Source organism: Podarcis pityusensis, assembly GCF_964106645.2.
Source record: "Podarcis pityusensis genome assembly, chromosome: Z".
In the NCBI taxonomy this organism is placed as follows: Eukaryota; Metazoa; Chordata; class Lepidosauria; order Squamata; family Lacertidae; genus Podarcis; species Podarcis pityusensis.
The window spans coordinates 12,385,424-12,401,602 of NC_138044.1; the positions used below are offsets into that span (position 1 = coordinate 12,385,424).

The following is a 16,179-nucleotide window of genomic DNA, read 5'->3' on the forward strand; positions in this document are numbered from 1 at the left end:
GGCAAAGGCACTAGGAAGCATGGGATAACACTCTGATGCCTCACCTAAGCTCCCCACAAACAGATTGGGATAAATCCTCATTAAATAGTCAGTTGTCAACTAAACTCCCAGCAAACATATCAGGATAAATACTCAATACTCAACAGGTTGCTCAGGGGAAACTGCCATAATCTTCCTCAAGACCACCAGGATGCTGCTTTCCATATTTCAGGGTTAATTTACTATTAATTTCTTTCCCACCCTCGGGGCAGCATACATTGTCAGAAGCACCATGTCACCATTGTAAGAGGCAGTATGCCTCCGAATATCAGTTGCTGGGAATCACAGGTAGGCAGAGTGCTATTGTGCTCTTGTGGGCTTCCCACACATCTGGTTGGCCACTGTGAGAACAGAATGCTGGACTAGATGGGCCTGATCAGCAGCCTCATCTTAAGTTCTTGTGTACTCTCTTTCTCTACTTAACAAAAATAATGCTCTAATATTTTTGTTATTTTTTAAAAAAAGTCATGTAACCTGCTCATAAGTTCACACACCAGCTTCCATTTCAGAATCTGATTCTAAATGGGCTTTCTTTGAAGGACAAAAGCATGCCATGGCATCCGATTCAAAGACAGCATTGATGGGGGTTTAAATCTCATAGGACTGATCATTTGCTCAAGTGCTGGAAAACCCAACAGCGTGGATTTAAATGTATTCCAAATTCCATCCATATGCTCATCGCTTGTTCACTGGCTCTTTTTGTCGTCATTGCATATATACATGCATATATGTAGATTCCATGCATATGTGTGTGTTTGTATGCAGCATTGTACTTTCCATTTTGTTTCAGCTGCACACATTTTCACTGTCCTGAAGAGTTTCTGGCCCTAAGGACAGAACAAACGTCATCCGCATAACTCAGTGCTTGCAAATCTGACTCTGTTTCTCCCTTGGCAGGGACTGTGTCTGGGGAGAAGTTGAGGCTTTCCATATGTCTGTCTTGAAATGACAGAAGTAACTAAGGGGCAGCGGGGGGGGGGGAGGATAGATGGCTTTGGTCTGCCAGCCGTGTGTGTGTGTAAGTGCATAAGGTTCTGATAGATCCAGAGATTGAAAACTTGGCCCAATGGCATTTTCAGCAGGCCTAAGAGATTTGCAGTTCAGCAGAAGGCAGACTTGAATGTACACTGGGGCCTAAGCTGCTTAGGCCTTTATAGGCCAAAAGACAAAAACAACCTCATGACCAGACACGAGAAAACTGATATAATAAAGCTACTCTTACTGTTGGAGGCAGGAATGCTTCTGAATACCAGTTGCTGGAAGCAACAGAAGGGGAGAGGGCTCTTGTGCTCAGGTCCTGCTTGCGGATTTCCCATAGGTATCTGGTTGGCTGCTGAGAACAGGATGCTGAGCTAGATGGGCCTTTGACCTGATCCAGCAGGCTCTTAGGTTCTTAAGCAGTTGCTCATTCTGTGCCATCTGAAGCTTCCGCGTCAGCAAACGAGTTAGGGCCATCGAGGCCTCTGGTTGCCGATTACTGCAGCTTCCGATGTCTGAAGCCTGTCCGTGCATTGTGCTGAATTTGTTCTTGAATACAACATGGTCAGCCAAGCTAACAATGACAGAGCCCCACTTGGTGGTTGCCAGTTCTGGCATGGCATGCTTTGGCAGGAAGCACTTTGCCGAACTTTGTTCTCTTGAAAAGTCCTGCCAAGGCAAACCAGCAGCCACCAGAGTTTGTTTAGAAATACCTGGTGGCAGAGGTTGGAACGTCCGTTTGATATTTCAGGGCGAGAATATATGTCTTTGTGGTTATGGAGAGTAGTAAATAATTGAGTTTGATTAGGGAGAGGCACCTCATTATCCCCCCCCCCACCTGTGCCCAGCTGGTAGGGGAGGGTCGAAATGAAGCCATTAGCTGTCTCTCTTACTGGCATCTCAAAGCGCTCAAATACATCTGTGTCTTATTTTCTTTTCTGGCACAATCAGTCGAGTGAGCTAAGCAGGCATGACCGAATTTGGCAAGTTCCAAGGACTCTGGCAAAGTTACACAAGGAGAAGACGGAAGGGCAGCCATCCTGGCTTTGAATGCGGCCATTAGTCTAGTGAGCTGATGGCTTTTGGAAGACAATCGGCCGGGACAAAAAGGAGTTTTGTCTGTCCAATGTCAAGCGCTAAGCTCCCCCGGCAAGCTGCTCTCATCAAGTGGGATTTTTCAAGCCAAGTCTTAACTGAGCATACACCGCCACATAAACGTATCTGGTAAACTGGGACATGGGTGTTTAGAAGGGGCTGCTCTACTCCTCTTCCATGGTCCTGGAAAGCCAGGGTGGTGTAACAGGTAGAACATTGGCAAGAGTTAGGCAAAAGAGATCTGGTTTCAAATCCTGGTTGCAGTCATGAGGATGACTTTGGGACAGTCCTTGACTCTCAGCTTCACCTGCCAGACTACAGCTCAGTGATAAAGCAGCTGCATTGCATTCAGAAGGCCCCAGGCTCATTCCCTGGTGTCTTCAGGTAGGGCTGTGGAAACCCTGGAGAGCCACTGCCTGCCACTGTAGACACCCCAAAGCTGGATGGACAATAGTCTGATTCAGTATAAGGCAGCTTCTTATGTCCCTTCTAAAACCAATGAAGCTTTTCCAAGTTCTGTATCTCTGCCTGATCTTGGTAAAAGACTGGATGTGAGCTAATAAACTGAAGCTGAATCCAGACAAGGCAGGGATGCTCCTGGTCAGTCACAAGGCAGATCAGGGAAGAGAGGTTCAATCTATTTTGGATGGGGTTGCACTCCCATTGAATCGCAGAATTGTGGACTTGGAAGGGACCCAAAGGATCATCAAGTCAATCCCCTCTTAGTTCAGGAATCACAGCTAAAGAATCTCTGACAGATGGCCATCCAACCTCTGTTTAGAAACATCTGCTTAGGTTTGCAGTTTGGGTGTGGTTCTGAATCCAGCCCTAAAACTGGTTGCCCATGTTTCAGCAGCAACCAGGAGCACTCCTCAGAGTATACAATATTATTATAATTATACAATGATAATAATTAGGGGTGCATTGCAATGATCAATCCAGATCTTTATGTGTCACCTTTTATATTATTTATATATTATTATATATATTATTTTCTGTGCACATATATGGGCAAACGATATGTAGTGCTCAAATATTCCCCCCCCCCAAGTGGCTTAAGTTGTATTTTTCTTGCACACTGTTCTTCTGAAACTGAAGTACCTTGCATTTTCAGTATTCCCAAATGCTTAGCTTTGGTGTATACAGAACTCTTCCTCCTCAGTATTATTCCCGCACACCTTCTCCAGAGTGACCCTAGAAACCAATAGCCTCACTGGCTGACTCACCTATCTTCACTCTGATTGGCTGAAATCAAAGGGTAGGAAGACTACTTCTCAGTGGCTCTCCTTTCATGCAGATCAGGTGGGTGTAGAATGCTGGAGACAGGGGCCTGCTGCAGAAGCAGTAATGGGTCTGCAACCCAGGATCACTGCACCTCTGCCAGGAAGTTAGTTGACTGAAATAGTAAGGGGGGGGGCAGTGGTTAAACAATTCACCCCTCTTCCCAGGGAATTATGGGAATTGTAGCTCTCTGAGGGCAATAGGGGCTTTCTAGCAACCCCCAGTACACTTAAGAAGCTACAGTTCCCAGGATGCTTTGGGGGAAGCCATGGCTGTTTAAAGTGGTATGATACTTCTTTGAATGCATAGTGCAGACACAGGGCCTTGGTTGGCCTTTCCCTATCCGATACTGTCTCCATCAGCAGCAGGCCCATGGTGAATGCAGCAATCATGAAAAAGTTTCCCCACTGCCTTAGAGACGAAAGGCGAAGAATCAGCCTGTTGTCTCCCACTCCCCTCTTCCCCCCTTTCTTCTTTTCCCTTCAAGCATTAATGGATTTGCCCAAGCCAGACCTAAGGGTGAGCGTGTGTGCATTTTTCCTCCTGAGGTGTGGACGTTCTCCTCGCTTCTCTCTCTCTCTCTCTCCTGCTTCTCTCCCGCCCCCCCCCCCTTCCTTCCCCATTTTCCCTCTCCTGAACCTTGCCACCCTGGCTCCGGCGTCGAGGCTGTAAAGGAAGATGGAAAGCCAAGTTACCTCAGAATGATCACTATCATTAACATTCACGGGGGGTTCACTCATCATTCCTGACTGCACAGACATGGCAGCCGCTATGAAGCGTCCACAGGTGTAGCGCGATGATACATATTACATTGTGCCACAATGGATTTATGTATTCTGTAACAAAAGAAAAGTGTAATGAAAAAATACAGAAGGTAATCCTTTATTCCTCCACCACGCAATTTATCAGTAATGCCGGCGGATGATAAGTGCCAGGGATTTTCCTTTGCTTGATTTAACCTTGTCACCCAGGTATGTTTTCGTAAAATGATTGGGAGGGAAGAGGGTTAGAAGGAAGCCAGCTGTAGGGGGTTTTCTTCCCTTGGTCTAATTTCTTTTTTTAAAAAAATAATAAACAAACAACAAGAAAAATGGAGAGGGCATGGATTTTTAATGGGTGAGGCAATACTCAATCCACATTACATTTGAGACTGAGACCTCTCTTCTCCCATCCCACCCCACCCAATCCCTCTCTCATAATACTGTAGCTCAGGCTAAAATGATTGGCCGAAAGTTTGGGATTGACACGAGGAAGGGAAATTTTGCACACTGCAGGTAACCTGTGGAACTCACTTTCACAAGGTGCAGCAACAGTTACTGGGTTAGAGGGGGCAGAAAACCACAAGCAAAATGATCATAGGGATACAAAGGTTGCAGCATTTGAAGTTTTTGGTTTTTTAGTTTAGAGAAAAGATGATTTTAGAGGTGACATAATAGAAGGTTATAAAATTATGCATGGCGTACAGAAAGTGGATAGAGAAGAATTTCTCCCTGTCTCTAAACTCTAGAACTTGCGGACATCCAGTGAAACTGACAGTTTTGGAAAATTCAGGACAGATAAGAAAAAGTACTTCTTCACCGAGTGCAAAGTCAAGCTATGGAATTCGCCACCAGCCTAGATGGCTTTAAAAGAGGATTGAAAAAATTTGTGGAGGATAAGGCTACTAGCTACAATGGTACTAGCCTCCATAATCTGAGGCAGTAATGTTTCTGAATCCTAGTTGCTGGAAACCACAGGAGGAGAGAGTGCTCTTGTGCTCTGGTCTGGCTTGTGAGCTTGCCTTCAGGGCATCCAGTTGGCAACTGTGAGAACAGAACAGTGAAGTAATTGGTCTTTGGCCTGATCCTAGTCAGTACTCTCTATTCTGACCAACGCTGTACTGACAGTCTCTATACAGACTGACTCTCTGGGGATTTAGTCGGCAGCCTTTCCCAGCCCTTCCTGGAGAAACCAGGAATCGAACATGGAATGTTCTGCATGCAAAGCAAGTGCTCTACCGCTAAAGTGCAGCTTCCTGTGCTTGGCATTGTAGCTATGCTGCCCTTTGACCTCCGCTAGTGGTGGAAGCAGTAGGCTTCTGTAGCAGAAGGCCCATCGCCAAGTCACAATAACAGAGGCAAGATGTTTCTAAGGTATGGGGAGCTGCAGGGAATGGTTCAAATCTCATGCTTTGTACTAGACCAAGTTGGCTACCCTTGACAGACGGGAACTCCTGTTGGCTGCGTGATCTCAAGATGGTGGTTGGGGCAAAAGAAGGTGAAAGAGAGAAGGTGCCGTTTTAAAGAGTTTGGGGTTTTTTTTCAGCAACAAGGTAATACTGTATTGTGCAACATCTAGGAAGAGATAAAGAATCCCAGTTATAACGGGAATATGGAAAGGGGTGTAAACAAGCAAAAGAAGTAAGGATTAATGGCACAATGAGGAAAACCTGAACCAGAAGGGTAGAGAAAAAGAGAGATCTGAATGTAGAGAACACACCAGGAAGACAGGAAGGAGGCAGTGCCAATATTCCATGTACGCCTGAAAAGGCAAGGACTGTGGTTTCTGCCCAGGAAATCTTTGGGAATCACTGCAGGCACTGGATGTCCTGGTGCTGTGCCCCCCCTTCCCGACAACACCTCCCTCTCTTGCTTCTCCCTGGCCCTTCAAAAGCTTGTCATCCCTCAGCTCTTCGAAGACCGACATCATGGCCCTGTCTGGCCAGGCTCCAGAACAAACATCCCGGCGTTTACAATTTCAGGCTGCACGTTATATTCTGCAGCCGTTGCCAGGGCCTCACTTACTCAAATAGTTCCACTAAATATAGTCAAATGCAGGGCTTTCTCCTCTCCTCTCCTCCACCAACCCCCAGCTCCTTGGCCTGTGCTTCCCTCCCCGCTTTTTTGTCTTTCTTATTTTACTTTGATCAGTAAAATAAACTTTTAAAGATTGGTTCTGGGATGGGCTCCAGGTTCTGAGGTAAAGGATGGCTGGGGTTCAGCCATGATTCAGTAACGGAGTGCTCAGAGCAATTAACTTGACAGCTTTCAGGCCATGTTGCTCACAGAGCACAGGCAGACTCGAGCTAAGGCAGGCTTTAGCAGGGGACTGTGGTGTTTTTACTCTCGGAAATGGGGCTCTATTTTTTTTGCAGGGAGTGTTCAGGGAAGGTGCCTCTCTGCACAGAAGCCCACAGGTAGGAACTGAGGGCAGCCCACTTTACCCTCTCGTGCGTTCCAGCAACTGTCATTCAGATGCATCCTGCTTCTGGCAATGGCTGCTAGCCATTGATAGCTGTTCCCTGTGCCTCCTCATAGAGCTGCCCCCCACTCACTTCCCTGGTAGCTCAGAGACTCTTCATTTAGGGCCAGTTCAGAGGATCCAAGTTGTAACTCTTTTTCTGGACTGTACCACTTTCTGGCTATTTATGAGGAGTGAGGAGGAATGCATGTAGAGTGCATGTAGAGGTGAGGAACTAGCATGTCAGGAAGAAGGCTGAGCTAAATAAACCCTTCTCGCTGGCATGCTAGGTGTGTTTGTTTGTTTAGATGGTCCAATATTCAAATACAAAATTCCCCCATTACCAAAATCTTGTAAGTGGTTCAGTACAGTGAAAAGCTTCTCTGCTTGCTTTTCTTGTGTAGAATCTGTTGCTGTGATGTCGCAGATGCAGACATAGACAGCTTTATGAGAGAGAGAAAAGCCCCATCCGCACTTTACTTTTAAAGCAGTGCCATACCACTTTAAATGGTCATGGCTTCTTCACCTAAAGAAAGCTGGGAACTGTAGTTGGTTACAGGTATTGAGAACTGTTATGAAACCCCTATTCCCCTACAAAAAGCTACAATTTCCAGAGTTCTTTAACAATCAAACTTAGGGGACTCTGGGAATTGTAGTGCTGTGTGGGAAACCATGACCTCCTAACAATTCTCAGCACCCTTAACTACAGCTCCCAGAATTCTTTGGGGCAAGTTATGGCTGTTTAAAGTGGTATGATGCTGCTTTATGTATTGTGGATAGGGCTCTAGACACATCCATGGAAGAGGTCTGTTGATGACTATTAGTCAGAATGGCTGTATGGAGCTTCCTAGTTCAGATTAGTGTCCTATAAGAACTCTCTCAGCCTAAGGGCCACATTCCCTTTGGGGCGACCTTCTGGGGACCAAATGTCTGTGAGTGGTGGGGCCAGCAGACCAAAGCGGGTGGAGTAACAAAAGTAAATCTTAAACTTTGTACAGTAGACTAGTTCTACACACTCCTCTCTGTCCTCCCTCCAGACAAGCAAGAGGCTTTATTGGAGTTGAAAGATGCATTCCAGCCAGGTAAAAACATTCATTTGCCATTCCTGGCTCTTACAAGTAGAATGCTGAAGTAGGTGTGCCTTTAGTCTGATCCAGCAGGGCTCTCTCCTTATGTTCGCAGATGTTAAAAATGCAACAAACGTGCTAAAAATAGGTACAGATATTAAAATGTTTTGTGCAAAAGTTAACATTTGCTGGACCTTTGGTCTGATTCCTCAGGGTTCTTCTCGTGCTCTTTATGAAGGTATAAATTTCTCCCGGCTCTTCAGGAACTACATAAGAATGTAAGAAGTGCAGGCAAGATCAAGCCAGTGGTCCATCTAGCGCAGAATCCTGTTCTCACAGTGGCCAAGCAGATGCCCCAGTGTTGGAAGCCCACAAGCAGGACCTGAGCACAATACTAATTTTCCCCTTCTGCAGGTTCTAACACCTGGTATTTGATAGCCTTCTCCTCTGGGAATTTGTGTAATCCTCTTTGAAAGCCATTAGGTTAGTGGCCATCATAGCCTCCTGTGGATGCTTAAAAAACAAGGGGTGGTACTTAAAGAACAACACCCTGGCCACTTCTGCCTATTTTTCATTTTAACTCTCCCCTTCTTACGCCTTTTCACCTTGGCTTTCCTTCCACATTTCAACTCATTTTCTTAATGTTTACTTTGGATTTTGGCTGAGCATTGCAATAAGTACCACAATGTGTTCTGCAGGCAGATTTCTCAGACTTTGCCGGTGTAAGCTGTCTTAAATGTCAGAGAAAGATTTGGCCTGTTCAGTATGTATCCAAAGTAAAAAAGCATCAAAGTTTATTAAATTGGGGTGGGTGGGTGTGCAGTGGAGTGAAGCCACCAGACGCATGGAAGGTTTTTTTGGGGAGTATCCTAAGGGGTCTTCCGAGCGGCCATCATGAATGAGTGGAAAACAGCCAAAAGCCTTTTGCATTTAAATACTTTGTGGCTTTGAATTACAAATTTAATTGATTAAATAAGTTTACAAGTACAATCCTGTGTCTTTTTACTGGAAATAAGGCCTGCTTTGCTCAGTGGAACTGACTCCCATGTAAATGTGCATAGGATTGAGACTTAATAATATTTAAATAGGCATTTTAGCCAAATCCTCCCCCCCCCTTATTTATTTATAAAAATATATACCACCAAATCCTAAAAATACATCAAAGCGGATCGCAGCATTAAAAATAAATAAAAGCCATGCAATAAAAGTGTGAAAAAGTTAAAACCAATTCAAAAAGGTTAAAAAGAAGCTTCAATAAACCATTGTGGAAGGATGAACTTCTAATTGCCTACATAGGCACTTCTTGTTCTTCAGCTTGAAGTCCCCAAGTGATTGTTAAGCGTTAGAACAACTTTGGATTCATTAGACCAAAAATAAAGAGAAATAAAAAGTGAGAGCGGGTTTATATATTACTCCCTTCTGAGGCTGGTCGGAGTAGAACCCAGAATGCCTCAGCTGGGTGCGGAGCTGCCCCATGAGGGGAGTCACCAGGACTACCGGTTGGAGAGTCTCACTGGGCAGTGAAGACTTCTGAGCTAGTGGAGTGGCTTCGCCCATCCAGCCTGTCTTCTCAACAGGAAGGGCTTGCAAAGGCTTACTGTTCAGGCTGGAACTTTGCCTGGACAGCTCTTGCCTTTCCTGGCTCTGGCGTGTTCTAACCCTGACTCCTGATGCTGCCTGCATATAACTCAGCCCCAACAGCATTTCAGAGATCCAGTGAAGGTTGTTTTCCAGAACTGAAGTAAGAACACAGGGGAATGCCTTGGAATGCAGGGTAATAACAGGTGAGACAATTGATCCATCTAATTCAATACTGTCTTCACTGACTGGCAGCAGCTCTCCAGGGTATCAGTCAATAAGCCTTTCCCAACCCTGCCACTGGATTTCAGGGAACATACCTTGGACCTTTTACATGCAGAGCATCTTCTGTACCACTGAGCTACAGCATTTCCTGTAAAAAAGAAGTAATATTCTAGTCCTAATAAAGGGCTGATTTAAATAAGAACACAGGAAGCTGTCTTGAATTAAGTCAGACAATGGGCCTATCTAGCTCAGTATTGTCTATATTGACTAACAATGGCTTTTCAGGGTTTCAGACAAAGGACTCTTTCCTAGCCATACCTGGAGATGCCAGGAACTGTACCTGGGACCTTTTGCATGCTGAATTATATAAGTGAATTATATCTGTACAACAGTAATCTACTCATTGAGGAATCCTCAAGATATACTCCTAAAATATTCCAGATTTTCCCAAAACCAGTTTTAAAGTCATTAATAAATATTTTTTTAAAAATAAAAGGAGTATGTCTTTGGACCGTGTTCTGTATTATTGTTGGATCAGAACTGTGCACTTACTTTTCTTCCTGTCACGTAAGGTGTTGGGCACTGGTGAAATGTCTAGAGCTAATTCCAAATAATAAGAAATTTATTATTTCTGTCCTGCTCATCTACTGATGATCTTAGAAGGTCTAATAGGGTAGTTGTTTATTTTTTTTAAAAAAAAATTGCAATACAAATAAGCAATTACCCTGTTTTTAAAAAGAAAAAGCCACGCACTATAAAATAAATGGCAGAAATTAGCAAGAATAAGCCTCTGAAAGTTGCTTCTGGGACAGTCTTGTACATCTTGCCAGAATGATCTCATTTTTCTCTGCAGAGCTTCTGGGTCGAAAGCTGCACCTGGATTCCCCAGCGACAGGTACTGGGGACAAACTCCAGATGTGTTGGCATAATCTGTTGCAGCAAAAACAACAGCATTGTGGGGTACCTTAAAGACAAATATTTTTATCGCCTCCTGAGCTTTTGTGGGATTGGAGTCTTTGTTGGGTGCACAAAGCAGTCTAAAATAGATTTTGTTAAAGGTGTATTCTATACCCAAGTTGTGTAGAGATGGATAGATTCAATCCATGTTTGGGTAATTAACAAAAGAATTGAGTGGGTGCCTAGATTCAAAATGTGGGGCTTTGCATACTCTCTAGTGGGAGAAAGCCCTCAGCAGAGTTTAAAACACTATCAAAGTTAAGCAGCAGTATAGCATGGAATGTATGCCATTAAACCCTTTTGCATAACCCATTTAATCTACTTTAAAGCTCTTGCCCCACCCCCACTCCTCTAGCATTGAACAGTTCACACACACTTAAGTAAGTTTAAAAGCTTTACTTACTGAATCCAAAGGACTGATTCATGCACTGTTCCATTCAGCGGCAAGGAGAACACAGGTTGATTACTTGTGCATGCAAAATACACTATATAGTTTTAGACCTGTGGCCTGAACTTGGAGCAAGTTCAGACACATCCATCCTGGTCAGTTACATGGTTGGCAGGGAAAGTAAGAAAAGGAACTAGAAGAAGCTTTACTTCCTCACTCATGGAGGTGAGAGGGCGTGACCTAGCTAAGTCTAGGAACAGAACTCTTTGGTCCCTACATTTGACTGCAATTTCCCACAGTTTGGGCTCCATCATGGGAGCGTGATCCTATCGGAGCCCCTTAAGGAGGCCTCACCTGCTGCAACACTGTCATGCCATCATCCCTGGCACCAGGGGCCCCGGGAAATCCAGCTTTTCCCAGGGTACCTAGGTATGGGTGTCAGGAGCCCTGGGAACCACATTTCTTAGAGTCTTTGTCGTAAAAGGCATTGCTATAGCAGGGAGTCTCCCAACAGGATCTCCTTCTGTCACTTCCAGAGAGGTAAATAAGAAGGTGGGTGGATGGAGTTATTCTGCAGATTAGACTACAGTCAAAGCCAAAGGACTCATGCTTACCTCAGTTTGATGATGAAAGTTAACATACCAACGAAGTGCATAGTCAGTCAATTTGCAACATAAGTGCATTTAGCTTGTGCAATCCCACCCAACATTACACTCACCTTGTGAGAGTGTTCAGAGGTGCTGGGAGAATGTTTTGACTATATGCAATTTTGGCTTTATGCTCTATCCCCAGAACATAACCCCTACATAAGTGGAGATTTGGCTGCAAATCCAAACATGGGCATTGCAGACTTCAGCGACACCCCCTAATTAGCTGTGTCCTGCTCCCATCTGGGGGCACACAGATAATTTCAGGATTTTGTCTCAATAAATATTTCTCACTGCAGCCATGGGGCATCATATTTGTGGCAATGAAGCAATATTTCTCAGTCCATGCTGAATTGAAATGCAATTGGATCACGTTTTCTAATTGCATTGTAACTCAAGAAGTGCTGCGTTCTTCATTTGAGCTCTGTGTGCACCCATTGACCCTTCTATTTAGAGCCCAGCTTGGGGCTACTTTTAAAGACCTCCTAGAATTTGGATCTGGTGTGAAATCAGACTCCTCATCAGCTTCAGGGAACTCTGTGAAACCTCTGCTCTAAGAGCTGCATTGTTTGCTGGTCCAATTGAAGGTGCTGATCTACATGGTTTTGTCTTGCCTTCGGTATACTGTATTGTTCTTCCTCTCCTCCACTGGCCTTAAAATGCTGGATAACAGTCCTAAGACTTTTCCTGATGCAAGCTGCCCTCTGGTGACTATTTTGCAATAACATGTGACACAGATACAGATCCTTTATTATGTGATCATAGACCCAAACAAAATAAAACTAACAACCATTCAAGTGAGTTATCTTAACATACAAAATACATTAAAGTGGGTTGTAATGCATAAATGATATAAAATAAGATATACTACATAGTACCTTAAAATAAGGAAATTAAGAATGAGTTATAAATAAATAACGTAACATAACCGGATTAAAGATTGTAATACATGAGAACAGCAGTGGGACAGGATGTTTTAATTGGAGGATATTTCCTTTTCAGTTTTTTTTTTTGCAGCCAGAAAGAGAAATCTAGCCAGGGTCTCTGTTAATAGTTTGTTCAAATCTGCCAAAAGGTAGGCCAGATAATATTACATGTGGGTGAGGGTTTGTGTGTGTTTGTGTGTGTCTGTTGTGTGTGTGTGTGTGTGTGTGTGTGTGTGTACACATAAGTGCATGCGTGTCACACTCTCCATTTCTGTGTCTTGCAGAAATGCTGCACATGGATTCTCACTTATCCAGGTGGACAGCATGAAGGTCACCATGAAGGACATCTTGCAAAAGGCTTTGAAGCGGAGAAAAGGATCCCAGCGAGGCTCAGGTGGGGCTCTCATTATGCTCATTTTGGAAGTAGGATGGTTTGTTGCTGGCATCTTTAATACCTTTTCCTTAGACGCCTACTTCCTGCTTTCCTTTGTGGAAATGTTCTAACTTGCTTTTCCCAACAAGTGCAACAAAGGTAACAAAGGCATTTTAGACTCTATTCCCAGCTGTTTTTGTTGTACACAGGTCAGAAGATCCTCCGCCATATTTCACAGTGGGAAACGCCAACTGCGATGAGAGGAGGGTGACGGCCCAATATATCCATAGCAAAGCCCCGGTTCCTGGTCTTGTGATTATTATCACCCACTTTGTAGTAAACGGCCTTGTCGGAGTAAAGACCGCAGGCCAGCATTCTCTGACTGCAACAAGCTGGGAATGTGAACGAGCCTTCACTTCTCACGGTTTATGTACACTTTTTTAAATTAGTGTCAGAGAAAGATATGAATTGAAACTGTAAATCTATAGATATGTCTCTGCCCAATGCAGTAGTACTTAATAACAGAGAAATAGGTGCATTCCAGCGCTGTCAAATATGCCATTGTCTTTCCAAATGGCGTGTACACCAAATCTCATGAAAATCGTTTGCAAGCGTGTTGCATTAATATCACTGGACCTGAAGGCTGGCTGAAGTGCTGCTTTTCTCCTCTTTAAAGTGGGAGCGTCCAGCAGCTCAGTACTCACCTGACATTAAACCATGGTTTGGTACTATGTGGATGAGCTTCAGCGAGGCCCAAGTGAAGTGCCTAACTCACCCCCCTTGCCCTCCCCTCCAAGTTTATTCCTGGTTTCAAAGAACCTCAGCCTATGACAAGTCCTGTGTTAAGTAAGAAGAGCCTGCTGGATCAGGCCAGTGGCTGCAGCCTGTTTTCATAGAGGAGTCGCTCCATCCCTTGTGTCATGGACTGGCTGGATGCAGAGGAGTGGGAGGGAGGCACCAGGTGGGGAACCCCCAAGGGAACCTCCAGGGGAAGAAGGCTCAGAGACAGGGGAGTGGTGTTGGGATGATTATGCATGTTCAGAGGGAGAAGAGGGAGAGGCTTGGGAGGAGGTGGTGGTGGAAGAGGCAACAGGGTTTAGTGAGCAGGAAGAAGCTGGGGCAGTTAGTCCAGAATTTTGAGCATTTAGGAAGACTTAAGTGTTTGTGCATGTTTCATGTTTCTTAAAGATGCACGTAGGGGCTGGAGCCTACCACTCATTCTGAATAAAGGGGTTTACAGTCACTTGTCTTCAGGTGTTCTCATAAGCAATGCTAGGAACCATCTTTTATTTCTGACTTTCGTAAATTGAACAAACGTGCCATGTGAATCAAAGCACCTGGGTTTTTACATATCACTCTTCCATTTTTCACATTGATTTGCCACCCCTCAGATGCAATGCACTGGGGAACTGAAGGCTGTGATCCTTTGTGCACCTACTTGGGGAAGGGGCCATAGCTCAGTGGTAGAATATCAGCCTTGCATGCAGCTGGTTCCAAGTTCAACCCCCAGCATCTCCAGACTAGGCTGAGAATGTCACCTCCCCCAAAGCTTGGACAGCCACTGCCAGTCAGTTTAGACAATAGTAAGCTAAATGGACCAATGGTATGACTCCGCATAAAGCAGCTCCCTGTGTTCCTCTGTAAAGCTATAATCCTTTGTAGCTACTGAACTTGGGCTGACTTATTGTTGTAGTTATTGTTATTATTATTGTTACTAATCCAAGTGCTTCAATATTCTTATTTTTATTTTTATTTCTATTCTTACTACTGTTACTGTTTACAAAGCACCTTACATTTTCTGAGCACTGTACATATATTGAAATAATAGCACAGTCCCTGCCTGTAGACTCACAGTCTAATTCAAAAGCAAAAAGGAATGGAGAGCGAAAAATGTTGGAGCAGCTGCTCCTTTTCTGTCTAGTAGATGGGCCAGATAATTTTCCACCTTGCCATGATGTTGTTTCTGGGAGGCAGGGAGTACAGACTCCTGTATAAATAAGCATAGTACTGGGCTGTGAAAGCTGCTGGTGGTTTTGCTTTAAAGCTTGCTTGTGATGCAAAGCTTCATTTGTGTCCAGAAAGTCCTAAGTTCATTCCCCAATATCTCCAGGTAGAGCTGGGGGAGACACCCTGTCTGAAATCCTGGAGAGTCAGAGTAGGTAAAAAGGTAAAGGACCCCTGAATGGTAGAGTGCAGTCAAAGGTGATTATGGGGTGCAGCGCTCATCTTGCTTTCAGGCCGAGGGAGCTAGCATTTGTCCACAGACAACTTTCCGGGTCATGTGACCAGCATGACTTAACTGCTTCTGGTGCAACGGGACACCGTGATGGAAGCCAGAGTGCAGGGAAATGCCATTTACCTTCCCACTGCAGTGGTACCTATTTATTTACTTGCACTGGCATGCTTTTGAACTGCTAGGTTGGTAGGAGCTGGGACGGAGCAACGGGAGCTCATCCCACCGCACAGATTCAAGCTGCCGACCTTCCTATCAGCAAGCCCAAGAGGCTCAGTGGTTTAGACCACAGCGCCACCCGTGTCCCTATAGTCAGCATAGACAATATCGAGCTAGTTGGAACAGTGGTCTAACACTCTCTAAGGCAGTTTCCTATACTTGTACTCCCTAACTTTAGAGTTTTAAAAGTATTCTTCTTTGCAAAAACTTCCTTAGATGTCCTTAGTGTTTAAAAGTACACAGAAGCTTAGAGTCTCCCTATTTTAAATTGTGGAGCAACCAGGTTGGTGCCTGCAGGCCTGTGCTTTTCTGTCCAGTGTTAGCAGGCATGCCCTTACAGCCCTAACGCTGAGAGAATCTTTCTCAACATCAAGAAATAATTATGGTGAGAAATGGCGCAGGGTCTTGTCACGCCACAAAGAACTTTAATATAAACCTATCTATAGACTTGGTAGGAGATAAGCATCTTGTCTTGGTTAAATGAATGAAACACTCCTTATTCTTCCCTTGCCCCCCTTCGCCCCCCCCCTTTAGTTTTAACTGCATTGGAAAGAGAACATAATTCCCCGCCCAGCGTTCTGTTTAGAAAAAGTAGTTGAGCACCATTTCTCTTTCTCTCTCTCTCTCTCTCTCTCTCTCTCTCTCTCTCTCTCTCTCTCTCTCCCCCCCCCCCTCTTCAAACGAGTCTATAATCTGTCACGGATTTAATTAGCTATCTTCAGATGAAAGCTGAAGTTTTAATAAAAGTTAGAAGAGATAACACAGCGAAGGACACGGATGAGCTGTCTCAAGGCCATATTCCAGGGGAACGATAAGAGCTGTAAAAAATGGCAGTGTAGAGCAATTGAATGAAGCAATGAAAATCTGATTCTCGTAAAAAAAAAAAGAGGGAGAGAGAGAGAAAGAGAAAGAGAGAGAGAGAACGGCGATGCTGGTAGGGTACAGTTGTAGATG

General features: G+C 44.5%; 1 protein-coding gene across 13 annotated transcripts in view; it reads left to right on the forward strand.

The window, feature by feature from the left end:
* Positions 1-16,179, forward strand: part of MAPKAP1 (MAPK associated protein 1) — a 181,462-nt gene that overhangs the window by 79,494 nt on the left and 85,789 nt on the right. For 7 of the 13 annotated variants that reach the window (XR_013981354.1, XM_080989600.1, XM_080989593.1 and 4 more), the window contains exons 7-9: positions 10,336-10,377; positions 12,481-12,549; positions 12,685-12,794. Coding sequence is in view for 12 of the 13 variants with exons in the window: in XM_080989600.1 (XP_080845726.1) it covers positions 10,336-10,377; positions 12,481-12,549; positions 12,685-12,794 (221 nt within the window). In the remaining variant the exon portion in view is untranslated. The remainder of the gene's footprint in view (positions 1-10,335; positions 10,378-12,480; positions 12,550-12,684; positions 12,795-16,179) is intronic. The other 6 variants (XM_080989604.1, XM_080989601.1, XM_080989597.1 and 3 more) reach the window with 2 other exon arrangements.